General features: G+C 39.0%; 1 protein-coding gene across 5 annotated transcripts in view; it reads right to left on the bottom strand.

Annotated features, from left to right (window-relative positions):
- RAD51B (RAD51 paralog B) overlaps window positions 1-21828 on the bottom strand; it is a 692465-nt gene that overhangs the window by 669552 nt on the left and 1085 nt on the right. For all 5 annotated transcript variants that reach the window (XM_067732518.1, XM_067732498.1, XM_067732489.1 and 2 more), the window contains exons 2-4: window positions 19497-19622; window positions 13675-13788; window positions 9468-9584 (exon numbers count right to left, since the gene is read on the bottom strand). In XM_067732518.1, coding sequence (XP_067588619.1) covers window positions 9468-9584; window positions 13675-13788; window positions 19497-19580 — 315 coding nt within the window. In that variant the 5' untranslated portion in view covers window positions 19581-19622. The remainder of the gene's footprint in view (window positions 1-9467; window positions 9585-13674; window positions 13789-19496; window positions 19623-21828) is intronic.

The raw sequence follows: 21828 nt of genomic DNA on the forward strand, positions 1-21828 counted from the left end.
TTTTTACGTTATTTCCCCGTAATTCATTTCTAATCTCATAGCATTGTGGTCAGAAAAGATGCTTGATATGATTTCAACTTTCTTAAATTTACTGAGGCTTGGTTTGTGACCCAAGATGTGATCTATCCTGAAGAATGTTCCATGCGCACTTGAGAAGAAAGTGTAATCTGCTGTTTTGGGATGGAATGTCCTATAAATATCAATTAAATCTACCTGGTCTATTGTGTCATTTAAAGCTTCTGTTTCCTTATTTATTTTCATTTTAGATGACCTGTCCATTGGTGTGAGGTGTTAATGACCCCCACTATTATTGTGTTACTGTCGATTTCGTCTTTTACAGCTGTTAGCAGTTGCCTTATGTATTGAGGTGCTCCTATGTTGGGTGCATACATATTTATAATTGTTATATCTTCTTCTTGGATTGATCCCTTGATCATTATGTTATGTCCTTCCTTGTCTCTTGTAACATTCTTTATTTTAAAGTCTATTTTATCTGATATGGGTATTGCTACTCCAGCTTTCTTTTGATTTCCATTTGCATGGAATATCTTTTTCCATCCCCTCACTTTCAGTCTGTATGTGTCCCTAGGTCTGAAATGGGTCTCTTCTAGACAGCACATAGATGGGTCTTCTTTTTGTACCCATTCAGCAAGCCTGTGGCTTTTGGTTGGAGCATTTAATCCATTCACGTTTAAGGTAATTATTGATATGTAAGTTCGTTTACCATTTTCTTAATTATTTTGGGTTTGCTATTGTAGGTCCTTTTTTTCTCTTGTGTTTCCCACTTAGAGAAGTTCCTTTACCATTTGTTGTAGAGCTGGTTTGGTGGTGCTGCATTCTCTTAGCTTTTGCTTGTCTGTAAAGCTTTTGACTTCTCCATCAATTCTGAATGAGATCCTTGCCAGGTAGAGTAATCTTGGTTGTATGTTTTTCCCTTTCATCACTTTAAGTATATCATGACACTCCCTTCTGGCTTGTAGAGTTTCTGCTGAGAAATCAGCTGTTAACCTTATGGGAGTTACCTTGTATATTATTTGTCATTTTTCCCTTGCTGCTTTCAATTACTTTTCTTTGTCTTTAATATTTGCCAGTTTGATTACTATGTGTCTCAGCATGTTTCTCCTTGGGTTTATCCTGTATGGGACTCGTTGCACTTCCTGGACTTGGGTGGCTATTTTGTTCCCCATGTTAGGGAAGTTTTCAACTATAATTTCTTCAAAGATTTTCTCAGGTCCTTTCTCTCTCTCTTCTCCCTCTGGGACCCCTATAATGCGAATGTTGTTGAGTTTAATGTTGTCCCAGAGGTCTCTTAGGCTGTCTTCATTTCTTTTCATTCTTTTTTCTTTATTCTGTTCTGCAGCAGTGAATTCCACCATTCTGTCTTCCAAGTCACTTATCCCTTCTTCTGCCTCAGTTATTCTGCTATTGATTCCTTCTAGTGTACTTTTCATTTCAGTCATTGTATTGTTCATCTCTGTTTGTTTGTTCTTTAGTTCTTCTAGGTCTTTGTTAAACATTTCTTTCATCTTCTTGATCTTTGCCTCCATTGGTCCTGGATCATCTTCACTATCATTATTCTGAATTCTTTTTCTGGAAGGTTGCCTATCTCCACTCCATTTAGTTGTTTTTCTGGGGTTTTTGTCTTGTTCCTTCATCTGGTACATAGTCCTCTGCCTTTTCATCTTGTCTATCTTTCCGTGAATGTGGTTTTTGTTCGACAGGCTGCAGGATTGTAGTTCTTCTTGCTTCTGTTGTCTGCCCTCTGGTGGATGAGGCTATTTAAGAAGCTTGTGCAGGTTTCCTGATGGGAGGGACTGGTGGTGGGTAGAGCTGGATGCTGCTCTGCTGGGCAGAGCTCAGTAAAACTTTAATCTGCTTGACTGCTGATGGGTGGGGCTGGGCTTCCCACCTGTTGGTTGTTTGGCCTAAGGCAAACCAAAACTGGAGACTACCTGGGCTCTTTGGTGGGGTTAACGGCAGACTCTGGGAGGGCTCATGCCAAGGAGTGCTTCCCAGAACTTCTGCTGCCAGTGTCCTTGTCCCTGCGGTGAGCCACAGCCACCTCCTGCCTCTGCAGGAAACCCTCCACACTAGCAGGTGTGTCTGGTTCAGTCTCCCCTGGGTTCACTGCTCCTTCCCCTGGGTCCCGATGGGAACACTACTTTGTGTGTGCCCTCCAATAGTGGAGTCTCTGTTTCCCCCAGTCCTGTCGAAGTCTTGCAATCAAATCCCACTAGGCTTCAAAGTCTGATTCTCTAGGAATTCCTCCTCCTGTTGCCAGACCCCCAGGTTGGGAAGCCTGACGTGTGGCTCAGAACCTTCACTCCAGTGGGTGGACTTCCATGGTATAATTATTCTCCAGTCTGTGAGTCGCCCACCCAGCAATTATGGGATTTCATTTTGTCCTGACTGCACCCCTCCTACCATCTCATTGTGGCTTCTCCTTTGTCTTTGGATGTGGGGTATCTTTTTTGGTGAGTTCCAGTGTCTTCCTGTCGATGATTGTCCAGCAGCTACCTGTGATTCTGGTGTTCTCACAAGAGGGAGTGAGAGCACGTCCTTCTACTCCACTATCTTGGTTCAGGCCTTCGATTTAATTGATATTCATAGGACATTCCATCCCAAAACAGCAGATTACACTTTCATCGCAAGTGCACATGGAACATTCTCTAGGACCGATCACATCTTGGGTCACAAATCAAGCCTCAGTAAATTTAAGAAAATTGAAATCATATCAAGCATCTTTTCTGACCACAAAACTATGAGATTAGAAAGGAATTACAGGGAAAAAACATAAAAAACACAAACACATGGAGGATAAAAAATACGTTACTAAATAACCAAGAGATCACTGAAGAAATCAAAGAGGAAATCAAAAAATACCTAGAGACAAATGAAAACAAAAACACGACGATCCAAAACCTATGGGATGCAGCAAAAGCAGTTCTAAGAGGTAAGTTTATAGCAATACAAGCTTACCTCAAGAAGCAAGAAAATCTCAAATAAACAATCTAACCTTACACCTAAAGGAACTGGATAAAGAAGAACAAACAAAACCCAAAGTTAGTGGAAGGAAAGAAATCATGAAGATCAGAGCAGAAATAACTGAAATAGAAACAAAGAAAACAATAGCAAACATCAATAAAACTAAAAGCTGGTTCTTTGAGAAGATAAACAAAATTGATAAACCATTAGCCAGACTCATCAAGAAAAAGAGGGAGGGCTTCCCTGGTGGCGCAGTGGTTGAGAGTCCGCCTGCTGATGCAGGGGACGTGGGTTTGTGCCCCGGTCCGGGAGGATCCCACATACCACGGAGAGGCTGGGCCTGTGAGCCATGGCCGCTAAGCCTGCGCGTCTGGAGCCTGTGCTCTGAAACGGGAGAGGCCACAACAGTGAGAGGCCCAGGTACCACAAAAAAAAAAAAAAAAATGAAAAAGAAAAAGAGGGAGAGGACTCAAATCAATAAAATTAGAAATGAAAAAGGAGAAGTTACAACAGACACCGCAGAAATACAAAGCATCCTAAGAAACTACTACAAGCAACTCTATGCCCATAAAATGGACAACCTGGAAGAAATGGACAAATTCTTAGAAAGGTATAACCTTCCAAGAATGAACCAGGAAGAAATAGAAAATATGAACAGACCAATCATAAGTAATGAAATTGAAACTGATTAAAAGATCTTCCAACAAACAAAAGTCCAGGACCAGATGGCATCACAGGTGAATTCTATCAAACATTTAGAGAAGAGCTAACATACATCCTTCTCAAACTCTTCCAAAAAATTGCAGAGGAAGGAACACTCCCAAACTCATTTTATGAGACCACCATCACCCTCATACCAAAAACAGACAAAGATACTACAAAAACAGAAAATTACAGACCAATATCACTGATGAACATAGATGCAATAATCCTCAACAAAATACTAGCAAACAGAATCCAACTACACATTAATAGGATCATACACCATGACGAAGTGGGATTTATCCCAGGGATGCAAGTATTCTTCAATATACGCAAATGAATCAATGTGATACACCGTAACAGGAAATTGAAGAATAAAAACCATATGGTCATCTCAATAGATGCAGAAAAAGCTTTCCACAAAATTCAACACCGATTTATGATAAAAACTCTTCAGGAAGTGGACATAGAGGGAACCTACCTCAACATAATAAAGACCATATATGACAAACCAACAGCAAACATCATTCTCAGTGGTGAAAAACTGAAAGCATTTCCTCTAAGATCAGGAACAAGACAAGGATGTCCACTCTCACCACTATTATTCAACATAGTTTTGGAAGTCCTAGCCACAGCAATCAGAGAAGAAAAATAAATAAAAGGAATACAAATTGGAAAAGAAGAAGTAAAACTGTCACTGTTTGCAGATGACATGATACTACACATAGAGAATCCTAAAGATGCCACCAGAAAACTACTAGAGCTCATCAATGCATCTGGTAAAGTTGCAGGATACAAAATTAATGCACAGAAATCTCTTGCATTCCTATACACTAACAACGAAAGATCAGAAAGAGAAATTAAGGAAACACTCCCATTTACCACTGCAACAAAAAGAATAAAATACCTAGGAATAAACCTACCTAAGGAGTTAAAAGACCTGTACTCAGAAAACTATAAGACACTGATGAAAGAAATCAAAGATGACATAAACAGATGGAGAGATATTCGATGTTGTTGGATTAGAAGAATCAAACTTGTGAAAATGATGTACTACCCAAAGTAATCTACAGATTCAATGCAATCTCTATCAAATTACCAGTTGCAATTTTTATAGAACTAGAACAAAAAATCTAAAAATTTGTATGGAGACACAAAAGACTCCGAATAGCCAAAGTAGTCTTGAGGGAAAAAAACGGAGCCGGAGGAATCAGACTTCCTGACTTCAGACATACTATAAAGCTACAGGAATCAAGACAACATGGTACTGGTGCAAAAACAGAAATACAGATCAATGAAACAGGATAGAAAGCCTAGAGATAAACCTACGCACCTATGGTCAACTAATCTATGACAAAGGAGGCGAGGATATACAATGGAGAAAAGACAGTCTCTTTAATGAGTGGTGCTGGGAAAACTGGACAGCTACATGTAAAAGAATGAAATTAGAACACTCCTTAACACCATACACAAAAATAAAACTCAAAATGGATTAAAGACCTAAATGTAAGGCTGGGCACTATAAAACTCTTAGAGGAAAACATAGGCAGAACACTCTTTGACATAAATCACAGCAAGATCTTTTTTGATCCATGGCCTAGAGTAATGGAAATAAAAACAAACAAATGGGACCTAATGAAACTTAAAAGCTTTTGCACAGCAAAGGAAACTACAAAGAAGACAAAAAGACAACCCTCAGAATGGGAGAAAATATTTGCAAACTAATCAATGGACAAAGGATTAATCTCCAAAATATATAAACAGCTCATGCAGCTCAATATTAAAAAAACAAACAACCCAATCCAAAAATGGGCAGAAGACCTAGACATTTCTCCAAAGAAGACATACAGATGGCCAAGAAGCACATGAAAAGCTGCTGAACATCACTAATCATTAGAGAAATGTAAATCAAAACTGCAATGATTTATCACCTCACACCAGTTAGAATGTGCATCATCAGAACATCTACAAACAACAAATCCTGGAGAGGGTGTTCGTGGGAATGTAAATTGATACAGCCAGTATGGAGGTTCCCTAAAAAACTAAATATAGAATTACCATATGACCCAGCAATCCCATTACTGGGCATATACCCAGAGAAAACCATAATTCAAAAAGACACATGCACCCCAATGTTCATTGCAGCACTATTTACAATAGCCAGTTCATGGAAGCACCCTAAATGCCCATCAACAGACGAATGGGTAAAGAAGATGTGGTACATATATACAGTGGAATATTACTCAGCCATAAAAAGGAACGAAACTGGGTCATTTGTAGAGACGTGGATGGATCTAGAGACTGTCATACAGAGTGAAGTAAGTCAGAAAGAGAAAAACAAATATCGTATATTAACACATATATATGGAACCTAGAAAAATGGTACAGATGAACTGGTTTGCAGGGCAGAAATAGAGACACAGATGTAGAGAACAAACGTATGGACACCAAGGGGAGAAAGTGGAGGGGGGTGGGGATCGTGGTGTGATGAACTGAGAGACTGGGATTGACATGTATACACTGATGTGTATAAAATGGATGACTAATAAGAACCTGCTGTATAAAAAAATAAAATAAAATTATTTTTTTAAATAGCCGAATGATTTATAAAAAGATATTCCAGCTCATTAGTAATCAGGAAAATGAAAACTAAGATCACAAAGATGGGCAGAAACTGAGAAGTCAGATAATACCAAGGTAAGAAGACATGGAGCAAGAGGTATTCGTGCACATCACTCATAGGAATGTAAACAGGCACAACCACTCTGGAAAACAATTTGTCCTGATTCTGCAATGTTACCTATGTGCATACTCTATAATAACCAGCAAATCACTCCAAGGTAGATCCCCTAGACAGGAGCCAGCTAGTAAATATTTTAGGCTTTGCAAACCATGAGGTCTCTGCCACAACTAATGCAACTCTGCCTTGTATCTCAAAAACTGCCACAGACAAAATGTAAACAAATGAACATAGTTGTGTTACAATAAAACTTTATTTATAAAAAACAGGCAGCTGTCCAGATTTGATCACTGGGCAGTAGTTTGCCAATCTGTGCCCTAGAGAAATACCTGTACATGTGATCCAGGAGACATGTACAACAGTTTTCACAGGACTTGTTTATATTAGCAGCAAACTGCTAATATTTGGAAACAACCCAAATGTTCACTCACAGGAGAAGGGATAAACAAACTGTGGCCATATTTTCAAAATGGAGTATGACACAGCAGTGAAAATGAATTATACTCTTGCTACTTGCAACATGGATAAATCTTAGAAAATAATATTAAGTGGAAAAATCAATTCATAGAAGAGATATGATTGAATCACCAATATATTGTGTAATAGAGCTCAAAAATAAGCAAAACTAAATAAAATGCTACATTTCCTATGTATATGAGTGATAAAGGAAAACTATAGGTATTGGTAACCATTGGGGAAAAAAAGTACAGCAATGGTAGAATCACTATGCTGTACACCTGACACCAATATAATATTGTAAATCAACTATACTTCAATTAAAAAAAAAAGATAGCAATGGTGGAAATTCAGGAGGGAAGTTACCTCCCAACAGAAGGCCAAAGATGGGATCAGGGAGGAGCCCACAGTTGGTTTCAATGATTTTGGTATTGTTCTGCGTTTTATATTGGGTCACAGGCTCATAAATGTTCATAACTTACACATGCAGGATGTATTTAATCTTGTATACATAAGATAGATATTAAATTTTTATTTTTAATACAAGGTCAACAAATACTCCCTGTACTCAGCTGAAAAATCCCAAAAAGACTGCAGAGGCTACCTGGAGCTGAAACAGAAAGTAGAGAACTTGCCTCTAATAAGCAATCAGGGTATTTATATTCCATGTCAGCCAATCAGATGATGAAGAAACATCTAATGGCTTGTAACTATCTCTTGGATTCAGAAAGAATTGATAAAAGCTACATGAAAAAGTATTGAAACTATTCCAAAACTTAAAAAATAAGAAAGTATTTGTTGGTTAATCTTCCTGAAGTTTTGCTATTTAAATAATTAAGTTTATAACTGTGGATCACAATTACTATAAAGCCTCTTCTTTTTTTTTAAAATAAACCTATTTCAACAAAGGTCCAACTAGATCACAAAAAGATTATGTAAGATAGGATTCTGGCACCATCTGGTGGCAGTGCCCTGCAACAGCACATTCTAATTTCTATTAAAGGTTAATTCACTCTTTCATTCATTTACCTACTATCCAATAGGCATCTACTAGGTATAGCACACACATATTTTAAAATCTTTCTTGGTGGGCTTCCCTGGTGGTGCAGTAGTTAAGAATCCGCCTGCCAATTCAGGGGACACGGGTTCGAGCCCTGGTCCAGGAAGATCCCATATGCCGCAGAGCAACTAAGCCCATGTGCCACAACTACTGCGCCTGCACTCTAGAGCCCACGAGCCACAACTGCTCAGTCTGCGACCCACAACTACTGAGCCCGTGTGCCACAACTACTGAAGTCCACGTGTCTAGAGCCCGTGCTCCACAACAAGAGAAGCCACCAAAATGAGAAGCCCATGCACCGCAACGAAAAGTAGCTCCCACTTGCCACAACCAGAGAAAAGCCCACACGCAGCAACGAAGACCCAATACAGCCAAAAATAAAATAAATAAAAATTAAAAAAAAAAAAACTTTATAAAAAAAAAATCTTTCTTGGAAGACCGGAAATAAAATAATGTATACTACCTAAAACAGGTCCCCTATTTTCAAGGGAAAATATCTACAGTTAAATTTATGCCTATCAGAATATAAGCGTCTACTCTTGTTAAAAGTTTGTTTCAAGCATCTATTCCCCTAGAACTCTCACGCAAGAAGTCCCTCAGGAGTGTTCTGGTAAACATAGTCTATGGAGTCACCACATGAGGACCAGTAAGCACATGAATGCACTTTTCAAGGAAAAGAACTGTTGTGGCTTTAAAATATCCTCAAATTCTTGACACTTCTTTCAAAAGGTAGAATCTAATTTCCCTTTCCTTGAATGTGGGCTGGACTTAATTACCCGCTTCTAAAGAAGAGAAAGTGGCAGAAGTGATGGTATATAACTTCCAAAGCTGAATCATCAAAGCAATAGCCATTTCCATCTTGCCTGAGGGAGTCAAGACATCGTGTCAGGAGGAGACTCAAGCAACCTGTGGAGAGCCCTCTGGAGAGGAATCGTGACCTCCGCCAACAACCAGCACCAACCTGCCCCCTCGCATCCTTCGCCAATATCACTGAGCTAAGCCACCCCCAAAGAAATGGAAATCAATGTTTATTGTTGTTTAAGCCACTTAGTTTGGGGGTAATTTGTTATGCAAAAATATATAACTAATACAACAACCTATTACTTCCTAGAACCAAATTTTATCTTTAACAGGAAGTGAAAATAGCTCATTTCAGTTTAATACTATAATTTGCCCACATTGTTAATAAAATTTCAAGTTTTCCTTCCTAATACACTAAGTAGTGATCCTTTTCTAATTCCCCCAAATTGTTTCATATTATTTCATAATATTCATCACTTTCTAATTCAAAGAAACAGCAACCCAAGCAGATTTCAGTCAGTCAGCAGGGATTTTTTTGGACCATCTTCCTTTTGATGTACTGTACTAGTACTGTACTAGGGACTGAGTGGAGAACCATGCCCTTGAGGTACTTATAATTTAGATGAATATTCCCAAAATAATTTATGTTTTTAATTAACCTTTTTCCCCTGGCTCTGAAGGTTCTAAGTCAATGGAAGAAGGTTTGGAAAGTTTCTTTTTTACCTCTGTGAGGGATCCACAAGCTACACCACCATGCAGGGCTTCATCCAAAGCAGAGAGGGTTGTAGATAAAAATGCTGGTGATGGAGCAACAGACCTCTGTGTCTTTATCTCATAAGCCTGAACAAAGAAGAGATTAAGTTATTTTCAACCTCAATATTTATTCAAAAACATAAGTCAACTCCAAACTCAAATTCTAGCAGTTGGAACCCCTTTTTTTTCTTCTACTGTTTATTTATTCAACAACTATTTACTCTGTGCCGGGGACTGTGCTAGATCTGGGGGCTGTGATATAAAAGACAGAGCCCCTGCCCCACAGTACTTATAGCCAACTAGGGACTATGAAATTAGGACTAGAAACTAAGCAATTACCATACACTTAAATAAGAGATACTGTGATAGGGCAAGTGGAGATCTGGAGAGAGTATACCTGATCTGGATTTTGTGATATAGGAAGGCTTCAAGGGAGATCTGGATGTCTGAGCTAAAACCTGAAATGACTATTAGACAGGCAAAGGGAATGTGCATGTTCCTGGCAAAGAGACAAGAATGTACGAAGAAAGGTCGAGAAGCAAGAAAGAAAGGAAATGGAAACTCACAAAAACTACAAAAAACAAAAAGAGTTCATTTAGAACGTCGGAAAGAAGGCGCGAGGTCGTGGTATGGCAAGCAATAAGGCTGGAGAAATAAACAGGGGCCTAATCAGGAAGAGCGTTGCTGAAGTGTGGCGTGTAGGCTGAGAGCAACAGGGAGTGACATGGCCAAGCTACCATTTCAAACCAAGGTTGCTTTACGAAGAACAGCTTGAAGGTGGATGGGGGAGACTAAGAAATGGCCTCCCAAAAGACAGCCACATCAAATGCTTGGAACCTGTGAATATTACCTTATTTGGAAAAAGGGTCTTTGCAGATGTGGTTAACATGATTACATACCCACCAGCAATGTGTAAGAACACTTGCCTCTCTGCAATCTCTAACATTAAAAATTACTACTGTTATATTAAGTTGCCCAAAACTGAAGTCAAGCCACAGAACTGAAATTTTTCATTCCTTCATTCATTCAAAAAATATGAATTAATTGCCAACTTCATGCCATATACTATGATAAGCTCTGGGAATAGAGTGGTAACCCAAACAGACCTAGTTTCTACCCACCTAAAGTTTACAATTTAATAAGTCTAGGTCTCAAATCCAAGGCTCTTCTGCTCCTGTGAGGACGTAGGAAGACCAGTATATTAATACGTATGAGCCATAAATGTGCCCACTCTTGTCTAATCTCACCTATTGAGTTCTTAGATCAGTTAAACCATGGATTGCCACAGAGTTTTTTAAAGGCAACATTCAGGCACATAAAATAAAATAGAATAAAGCTACAGTAAAAGGTGTGTGCCTTTCATCTGATTTAGAAATACCTAAATATTGCCTACAATCTATCAGGCAACATAGGTGGGCATGGGGACACTTTACAGACATGTAAAGGCAGTCCAATCTGTTAACATTAAAGTACTTCCTTTGCAACTATAAATGTAATTACTAGAATAATAGTTCTCGTGACTCAAAAAACTACTAAAATGAACTAACAGAACAAGACTTCAGAAATCATAGTGTGTACATAAGCGAGACAAAGAGGGACCCTGCGATATGACACACCACCAGTTCTCTTCTACCCTGGAGGCTGCTTCCTAGACTCATCGTTGTCTAATCTGATCTTGAAATGCTGGCTGGATTCGGGACGTGGTCTTGGGCACACTTACATTCTCACTGTACATACCTTCTAGGCAATCTCTCGCCCATTTTCACGGCTTTGACTACCATGTTCACCCCGATGACTCCCCAATGCAGCTTCCAGTGCAGACCTCTACTTCAAGCTCACAGTCCACATATTTAACTGCCTACTTCGCATCTCTACTCAATGTTTCACAAGCACCAAAAATTCGACAGGTACTAACGAATTCACGATCTGCCGCCCTCAAACCTGATCCTCTTCCGATATTCCTCATCTCAGGAAATGGTACCACCCAATCTTTCAAAGCAAAATCAAGGAATCATCTCTGACACTTTCCTGTACCTCACCACCACCCACAGCCAAATCATCACCGAATCCTATTCATTCTACCTCCTAAGTATCTCTCACGACAACTGACATTACACCATCGGCATCAGTACCACACTAATAGTCCATGTCACAATCTGTCTGTAATACAGTCATAGATACCTAACTAGTCTTCACAAATATTTTCTTGTTCCTTTTCAATCACGTGTCTATGTTTAAAGACTGAGTTTTTAAAAACACGTATTAGATTACTCCCTTTGATGATGTGTCATTGCTTTCAGAATAAAGTCCAAAATCCTTAACATGGTCTGCAGGTCCCAGTGACCTGACCCCTGCTTGCTTCTACAACTTCATCTCTTGACACTCTCTTCCTTGCCACTACGTTCATTCACACTGGCCTGACTTTCTTACCATACAAGCACGATTCTCCTGCTCTTCGCAGGGGCTTTGCATTTCCCAGTCACAGTGCCTGCAAACCCTTCCCTGCTCCCTCCCTTCCCAACTCCGTTGTCCATCTCTCTCCTATTCATCCTTCAGGTTTGAGCTGAAGTATCGCTTCCTTGAGGGAGCCCTTCCTAAGGACCCCTAAACTAAGTAATGTCCCTGTTATTCAGTTTCTAAGCTCTTTGTACTTTTCTTTGATAGGACTCGTCATTACTACAGTTAACTAATCATTTGTATAATTATTTGTTTACTGTCTGACTGTTCCCACTAGACTGTAAGCTACATGAGGGCAGGAACTTTATCAGTCATCTTCACTATAATATCCCCAGTACCTGACAGATCCATGGCTGGCACTCGATAAATATTGGTTGAAGGAATAAATTATTGAATAAATAAATTAACAAAAAAAGCTTTATGAGGGAATGAGCTAAGGCTAAGCCAATATTTAAGACAGGATTCAAATCTAAAGAATTTTACCAGAGTAATGTACAACGAAGGAGAAAGATGGCTCTTTGAACTGGCATTTGGAATGGTAGTGACATTGCAGCTGAAAGTGGTGATGGAAGTGGAGACTAAAGGTGAATTTCCTATTCACAGTCTCCTACTTAATTATCTAACTAGGAACATGCCATAGATATTGACCAAATAGAACGACAGATGTCAAACCAAAATGTTCTCTTGGTGATTTACAACCTTCAAAATAGTGACAAGTTAACTTGAACCTTGTCACAGAATCATAAGATACTATTTTAACTCTCTAACTTCTCCCATAAAACAAAGCGAGCTCTTCAAAGATACCGGATCAACGACAAAGCTAAGACTACTGCCCATCTCTAACTCCAATTCTAATTCTCCTTCTGACTATTTTGCCTTTAATGTATTTTCCTTAGACAATGAGCTAAATCTGAACAAAAGAAAATACTCACTTTGTTCATTGTTTGCAAAGTTTCAAATGACACAAATATTCCTTCCTTCCTCCTTCACAGAGTTAGACCCTACTTTATTGCTTAGTGGTTACCAAATTTCAATATAAGGTAGTAAGGTAAGTAATTTATAACCCACATAAACAAATACATTTGTAAAACACCGGACAGACTTTTAGGCAACTCTTATTCTGGGAAAACAAGATATTTTCTACCATGCACTAAACCTATATTTTGAAAAGCTAGTCATGAGACAGAAAGTATGAAATAATGGTACAACTTGATGAGGGCTTATTACAAAACACTTTAACTCTTCTCAGGAGTGAGGATAAGTTTTCAAGTATTATTCATTCAATCAGTAAGAGAGTATAAGTCCAACAGGTGTACTTTATGATGCACAGTAAGTAATGATGATAAAAGTTAGTATTACAGAGACAGGAGCATTCTAAAATTAACAGTATATTATACTTTAACCATGAGGTTCACAAATCCTACCCAAACAAACAAAAGAGAAAGATGACCTTTTGAAATATCAATACCAGCTACAGAGAAAAAAAAATCATATTACCCTCTCATTCCCATAATTAGGAACTGTCTCCCATGAGCTTATAAACTACATAAATTTCTTACATATATTCTCATTAGAGGACTAACTCTATGCTGTGAGGGTTGGTATTTTTGAGGTGCTCATCTCTATTTTTGCTTTTGCCTCATCACCCAAAAGATTTTAAACGAGATACAGAATCGTTTCAAAATAAAAATCAAATCATAATTCTAAAATATATACATACCGTTTGCATCCGTGGGGCACAGGCCCTGCTGACCACACACAAAAGTTCATGGACACCTTGATAACTAAGTCCAGTCATCTTCATAAGCTCCAGTGGGGAAAGACATAGAAAGTCCTAAAAAACATAAAGAAAATATTTAAAATATATATGTGCAACAAAGATACTGGAATTAAAAGGAAACTTTCAATTGACACTATCCATGTGTAAATAAAAGCAGAATTTATTGTAGATCAGGGACTTCGCTGGTGGTCCAGTGGTTAAGACTCCACGCTCCCAATACAGGGGGCCTGGGTTCAATCCCTGGTCAGGGAACTAGATCCCACATGCCACAACTAAGAACCAGTGCAGCCAAATAAATCCATAAGTATTTAAAAAAAATTTATTGTAGATCAAAGATTTATATGTTTCTTATAGTATTTTCCCCCTAAGTAGCCCTTAACTAAAAGATATGATGATATAATCTTATCCTCTGATTATCCACCTTGGCATATACCAGAGGACACACCAAGTAACAACACATAGCAGCAGAATCCAACTCAGGTGTATGTTGGCGCTGCCCTTGTGCCTGAAAGAGTCTGGGCACAAACAGATGACCAGAAAGAGTCAGGCTGAAATGAGTTTCTTCAAATGACAATGAAAACACGATGACCCAAAACCTATGGGATGCAGCAAAAGAAATTCTAAGAGGGAAGTTTATAGCAATACAATCCCACCTCAAGAAACAAGAAAAATCTCAAATAAACAACCTAACCTTACACCTAAAGCAATTAGAGAAAGAAGAACAAAAAAACCCCAAAGTTAGCAGAAGGAAAGGAGTCATAAAGATCAGATCAGAAATAAATGAAAAAGAGGGCTTCCCTGGTGGCGCAGTGGTTGAGAGTCCGCCTGCCGATGCAGGGGACACGGGTTCATGCCCCAGTCTGGGAAGATCCCACATGCCGCGGAGCGGCTGGGCCCGTGAGCCATGGCCGCTGAGGCTGCGCATCTGGAACCTGTGCTCTGCAACGGGAGAGGCCACAACAGTGAGAGGCCCGCGTACCGCAAAAAAAAAAAAAAAAAAAAAAAAAAAGAAAGAAATGAAAAAGAAATAAAGGAAACAAGAGCAAAGATCAATAAAACTAAAAGCTGGTTCTTTGAGAAGATAAACAAAATTGATAAACCATTAGCCAGACTCATCAAGAAAAAAGAGGGAGAAGACTCAAATCAATAGAAATTAAAAATGAAAAAGGAGAAGTAACAACTGACACTGTAGAAATACAAAGGATCATGAGAGATTACTACAAGCAACTATATGCCAAACAAATGGACAACCTGGAAGAAATGGACAAATTCTTAGAAAAGCACAACCTTCGGAGACTGAACCAGGAAAAAATAGAAAATAAAAACAGACCAATCACAAGCACTGAAATTGGGACTGTGATTAAGAATCTTCCAACAAATAAAACCTCAGGACCAGACAGCTTCACAGGCGAATTCTATCAAACATTTAGAGAAGAGCTAACAGCTATCCTTCTCAAACTCTTCCAAAATACAGCAGAGGTAAGAACACTCCCAAACTCATTCTACAAGGCCACCATCACCCTGATATCAAAACCAGACAAAGATGTCACAAAGAAAGAAAACTACAGGCCAATATCACTGATAAACATAGATGCAAAAATCCTCAACAAAATACTAGCAAACAGGATCCAACAGCACATTAAAAGGATCATACACCATGATCAAGTGGGGTTTATCCCAGGAATGCAAGGATTCTTCAATATACGCAAATCAATCAATGTGATAAACCATATTAACAAATTGAAGGAGAAAAACCATATGATCATCTCAATAGATGCAGAAAAAGCTTTCCACAAAATTCAACACCCATTCATGATAAAAACTCTCCAGAAAGTAGGCATAGAGGGAACTTACCTCAACATAATAAAGGCCATATATGACAAACCCACAGCCAACATCGTCTTCAATGGTGAAAAACTGAAACTATTTCCACTAAGATCAGGAACAAGACAAGGTTGTCCACTCTCATCACTATTATTCAACATAGTTTTGGAAGTTTTAGCCACAGCAACCAAAGAAGAAAAAGAAATGAAAGGAATCCAGGGCTTCCCTGGTGGTGCAGTGGTTGAGAGTCCACCTGCTGATGCAGGGGACGCGGGTTCGTGCCCCGGTCCGGGAAGATCCCACATGCCACGGAGCGGCTAGGCCCGTGAGTCATGGCCACTGAGCCTGCGTGTCCGGAGCCTATGCTCCGCAACAGGAGAGGCCACAACAGTGAGAGGCCTGCATACCGCCAAAAAAAAAAAAAAAAAGGAATCCGAATTGGAAAAGAAGAAGTAAATCCGAATCGGAAAAGAAGTAAAGCTGTCACTGTTTGCAGACAACATGACACTATACATAGAGAATCCTAAAGATGCCACCAGAAAACTACAAGAGTTAATCAATGAATTTGGTAAAGTAGCAGGATACAAAAGTAATGCACAGAAATCTCTTGCATTCCTATACACTAATGATGAAAAACCTGAAAGAGAAATTAAGGAAACACTCCCATTTACCATTGCAACAAAAAGAATAAAATATCTAGGAATAAACTTACCTAAGGAGACAAAAGACCTGTATGCAGAAAACTATAAGACACTGATGAAAGAAATGAAAGATGATACCAACAGATGGAGAGATAGACCATGTACTTGGATTGGAAGAATCAACATTGTGAAAATGACTATATTACCCAAAGCAATCTACACACTCAATGCAATCCCTATCAAACTACCAATGGCATTTTTCACAGAAGTAGAACAAAAAATTTCACAACTTGTATGGAAACACAAAAGACCCCGAATAGCCAAAGCAATCTTGAAAAAGAAAAACAGAGCTGGAGCAATCAGGCTGCTGGACTTCAGACTATACTACAAAGCTACAGTAATCACGACAGAATGGTACTGGCACCAAAAACAGAAATATAGATCAATGGAACAGGATAGAAAGCCCAGAGATAAACACATGCACATATGGTCACCTTATTTTTGGTAAAGGAGGCAAGAGTATACAATGGAGAAAAGACAGCCTTTTCAATAAGTGGTGCTGGGAAAATTGGACAGCTACACGTAAAAGAATGAAATTAGAACACTCCCTAACACCAAACACAAAAATAAATTCAAAATGGATTAAAGACCTAAATGTAAGGCCAGACACTAAAAAACTCTTAGAGCAAAACATAGGCAGAACACTCTATGACATAAATCACAGCAAGATCCTTTTTGACCCACCTCCTAGAGAAATGGAAATAAAAACAAAAATAAACAAATGGGACCTAATGAAACTTAAAAGCTTTTGCACAGCAAAGGAAACCATAAACAAGACGAAAAGACAACCCAGAATGGGAGAAAATATTTGCAAGTGAAGCAACTGACAAAGGTTTAATCTCCAAAATTTACAAGCAGCTCAATATCAAAAAAAAAAAACCAATCCAAAAATGGGCAGAAAACCTAAATAGACATTTCTCCAAAGAAGATATACAGAATGCCAACAAACACATGAAAGAATGCTCAACATCACTAATCATTAGAGAAATGCAAATCAAAACTACAATGAGATATCATCTCACACCAGTTAGAATGGGCATCATCAGACAATCTACAAACAACAAATGCTGGAGAGGGTGTGGAGAAAAGGGAACCCTTTTGCACTGTTGCTGGGAACGTAAATTGATACAGCCACTATGGAGAACAGTATGGAGGTTCCTTAAAAAACTAAAAATAGAACTACCATATGACCCAGCAATCCCACTACTGGGCCTATACCCTGAGAAAACCATAATTCAAAAAGAATCATGCACCACAATGTTCACTGCAGCTCTATTTACAATAGCCAAGACATGGAAACAACCTAAGTGTCCATCGACAGATGAATGGATAAAGAAGACGTGGCACATATATACAATGGACTATTACTCAACCATAAAAAGAAACGAAATTGAGTTATTTGTGTGAAGTGGATGGACCTAGAGTCTGTCATACAGAGTGAAGTAAGTCAGAGAGAAAAACAAATATCATAAGCTAACACATATACATGGAATCTAAAAAAAGGGTTCTGAAGAACCTAGGGGCAGGACAGGAATAAAGACGCAGACATAGAGATTGGACTTGAGGACTTGGGGAGGGGAAAGGGTAAGCTGGGACGAAGTGAGAGAGTGACATGGACTTAAATATACTACCAAATGTAAAATAGACAGCTATTGGGAGGCGGCCGCATGGCACGGGGAGATCAGTTCGGTGCTTTGTGACTGCCTGGAGGGGTGGGATGGGGAGGGTTGTGGGGAGACGCAGGAGGGGTTAGATATGGGAATGTATGTGTATGTATAGCTAATTCACTCTGTTGTAAGGCAGAAACTAGCACACCATTGTAAAGCAATTATACTCAAATAAAAATGTTAAAATAAATAAATACGAGGTTGTACTACTTTAAAAAAAATGAGTTTCTTCCTAAGCTATGAAATCATTCAGAGGGAGTATTTAATAATTGAAAGAAAATAAAAGTGACTATGGAAGGACTTCCCTAGAGTCTCGGTGGTTAAGAATCTGCCCGCCAATGCAGGGGACACGGGTTCGATCCCTGGTCCGGGCGAAGATCCCACATGCCACAGAGCAACTAAGCCTGCGTGCCACAGCTACTGAAGCCCGCGTGACATAGAGCCCACGCGCCACAGCTACTGAAGCCCGCGTGCTCTAGGGCCCCCATGCCGCAACTACTGAGCCTGCATGCTGCAACTACTGAAGCCTGGGCGCCTAGAGCTCGTGCTCCACAACAAGAGAAGCCACCGCAATGAGAAGCCTGCGCACCGCAACGAAGAGTAGCCCCCGCTCGCCGCAACTAGAGAAAGCCCGCGCACAGCAACGAAGACCTAATGCAGCCAAATAAATAAATAAAACTACGGAATGAAATGTTAAATTTCATACTTTTAAGAGTATTTCAAAGTACGAACATGAGGATTATAAAATGCATAACAGAGACATCATTAACACACAAAGCAATTTTTTAAATATTGCAGCACACTCTGAAAGTCTGTCTTATTAAGGATTAAATCCTAACAGAAAACCTTAAATCTTATTTAACCTCCTAAGAGGGATTTGCTTTACTCTTTTGCTTAAATATACAACATCTGCTTATATATTTCTCTCACTCCATCAATAGGAAAATAATCCTAACTACTAACTTTTCTTGCTTTCAAGAGAAATTACCCATTTTGAATACTATCTCCTCATTTGAGTCATATTTCTCATGTAACTGCAAAATTTCTTTTATGAGGACAAAACTTCTCTAGAATCCCAAATAAATGGCACAGGTGTACTTCACCTTCTGCTATGAGCATTCTCCCCACCCAACCCCACCCAAAATGCAAAAATCTTGCATTTGGATAAATGAAATCACATTTGGAAATACAAGCTAAGTGGTTTGTTACTTAAAATTAGCAAGCACCATATTTATCTTTTCTTATAAACCTAAATGTTCATATTTCAGGTGTAATTAAGAGTTATTTAGGTACACAATATTAATCTGTGGGACGTCCCTGGCGGTCCAGTAGTTAGGACTTCGCCTTCCAATGCAGAGGGTGTGGGTTCGATCCCTGGTCAGGAAGCTAGGATCCCACATGCCTCATGGCCAAGAGGCCAAGACATAAAGCAGAAGCAATGTTGTAACAAATTCAATAAAGACTTTGGAAATGGTCCCCATCAAAAGAAAAAATCTAAAAAAAGAAAAAGGAAAAAAAAGATTAATTTGTACTTCAAGTTTCTCACTGAAAAAAATTAAATAAATTTTACCTGGCAGGTAACAATCTGATGTCTGTTCAGACGGTCACACAGCTCTTGTGATAAACCCACTCGTCTTAGTTTCTTGCTACCCATGCCTTCAGATGCAGCAAGATAAAGAAGAACCTTGAAAAAGAGCTGGAAAATAGCATAAGCAACAGTAGATGGGCTATCCAAAACACTCTACAAAATAAAAAACCCTTCAAGCGTCTCCACATACAAAATGAAACGTATGGTATTTAAAATATTACTGATAAAATAAAGGAAGGCAATAAAATCTTTCCAAATATTTTAAACAGGGGAGACAACCGTTTGTCAAACATTCACACAGAGAAACAAAACCATATAAGAATGTGCAATTCACACAATTCTTTAAAACTTATTACACAAATATAATAACACCGTTTCACATTTATATAGCATCTTAAGATTTTCAGTGCATTTATAAACTTTATTTGGATGTGTAATTAATACACATATTTCCAAACAGCACTCTCAGAAAGTCTTTACTTTCATTGCACTGTAACAATAAATTTATTGACCACCTACTGTATACCAGGCACTGTTCCAAAGCAAGCTTCTCAACAGCCCTATAAGGAAGATTGATCACTGATCTCATTTTTACATATGAGAAACTAAACCCTGGAAAGGTTAGCCATTCCACTGTTACCAGAAAAAGTAAATGGTAGATCCAGAATTCGAACCAGGAAGTCTGACTCTTAGGCCTAGCCTCTTAACCAGTATACTGTACTACAAGTCTGTAATCATATTTAAACTCTCCTTTTTCTATGAATCAGAACAAACCTTCTGAATCAAATGAGATTTTATTATTTCAGGTGTTATTTACAAACTGAAATTGTTTTTTCGTTATACTAGCTGCTCACATCCCCACATGCAATTAAATTTCACTCTTCTGGTTGAACCCTGTGAGGGCTAAATGAGGCTCATGATATATTTGTCTTCAGAGAGTTAGAATAGAAACACTCTGATTCCCTTAATAACTCATGCAAAGGAGAAGCTGTGTATCTCACTCAGATGGCAAAATACCCTCTGAATAGAGTAGAAATAGGAACTCTTCATTGTTCCAGGGGATAAAACAATATAATTATCAGAAAAAGAGTCACATTTTGGAACAAAAATATATACTGAGAATGTAGATATTTATTTCCAATACCATGGCCCAAATTTCTACTTAACATCTATATTCTCGGATCAGATTAACACTCTCTTCCTCTCTCCCGCTCTCTCTCCTTCTTTCTCTCTCTCACACACATACATCCTTCCCACAAACATAAAATACATCCCTCTCATTTCACTCAAAGGGAATTTGTCAGTATTGGTTTCTGTCTCTCAAAAAGAAAGTTTACCAAGTGACATCTGCTGTATCATTGCCTAGGGTCTTCACAGATCAGGTAGCTCTGGGCAATGACACAATTTAGACTGATAAATTCAATCAAAAAGGAGAACTGGGGCTTCCCTGGTGGCGCAGTGGTTGAGAGTCCGCCTGCCGATGCAGGGGACATGGGTTGGTGCCCTGGTCCGGGAAGATCACACATGCCGCAAAGCGGCTGGGCCCGTGAGCCATGGCCACTGAGCCTGCGCTTCCGGAGCCTATGCTCCGCAACGGGAGAGGCCACAACAGTGAGAGGCCCACGTACCGCAAAAAAAAAAAAAAAAAAGAAAAAAAAGGAGAATTGTAAACCCCAAAATACCTGGAATACTTTAACAATGACCAACTCTGCTATCTCTGCCTTAGTAGGACCACTCCTATCACTTGCCTAGACTATTGCATACAGCCTCTGGTCACTCCCTGCCTCGCAAAACAAACAAACAAGAAAACAAACAAAAATATTCATTTGTTCCTTCCACAGATGCTTCTTAAGCACACACTCTGCTGCGCTTCTGTGGCACAAGAATCATCTAAGTATATTTCCTCCCCTTTGGGAACTCACAGTAAAAGACGAAAAGAGATATATACACAAATAATTACAGTCATGCAGCAAGTATTGTCATTGGAATATATATGTGCTGTGGAAGCAGAGAGGAATAAGCACCAAACTGACCTGCAAGTCACAATCCTGTCAGAGGTAGCCTCCTAAAAATTTGCTCCAATCCTGTCACTCTCATCCTTTAAAACCACCCATGGGACCATGAGACCACAGTATAAATTCCACATTTCTTATGATGGCCTATAGCCTCTTCATAAACTGGTCCCTCACTTCCCTCACATTCATATATCAGACTGCAAGGCCCACATTCTGGCCTTTCTGGCAAAATCACTTGCCTCCCAGTATCTTAGTTTCTTCATCTGAAATACAAGCATCATTCAAATATCCACTTCATA

This window comes from Pseudorca crassidens, chromosome 1, assembly GCF_039906515.1.
Source record: "Pseudorca crassidens isolate mPseCra1 chromosome 1, mPseCra1.hap1, whole genome shotgun sequence".
NCBI classification, from domain to species: Eukaryota; Metazoa; Chordata; class Mammalia; order Artiodactyla; family Delphinidae; genus Pseudorca; species Pseudorca crassidens.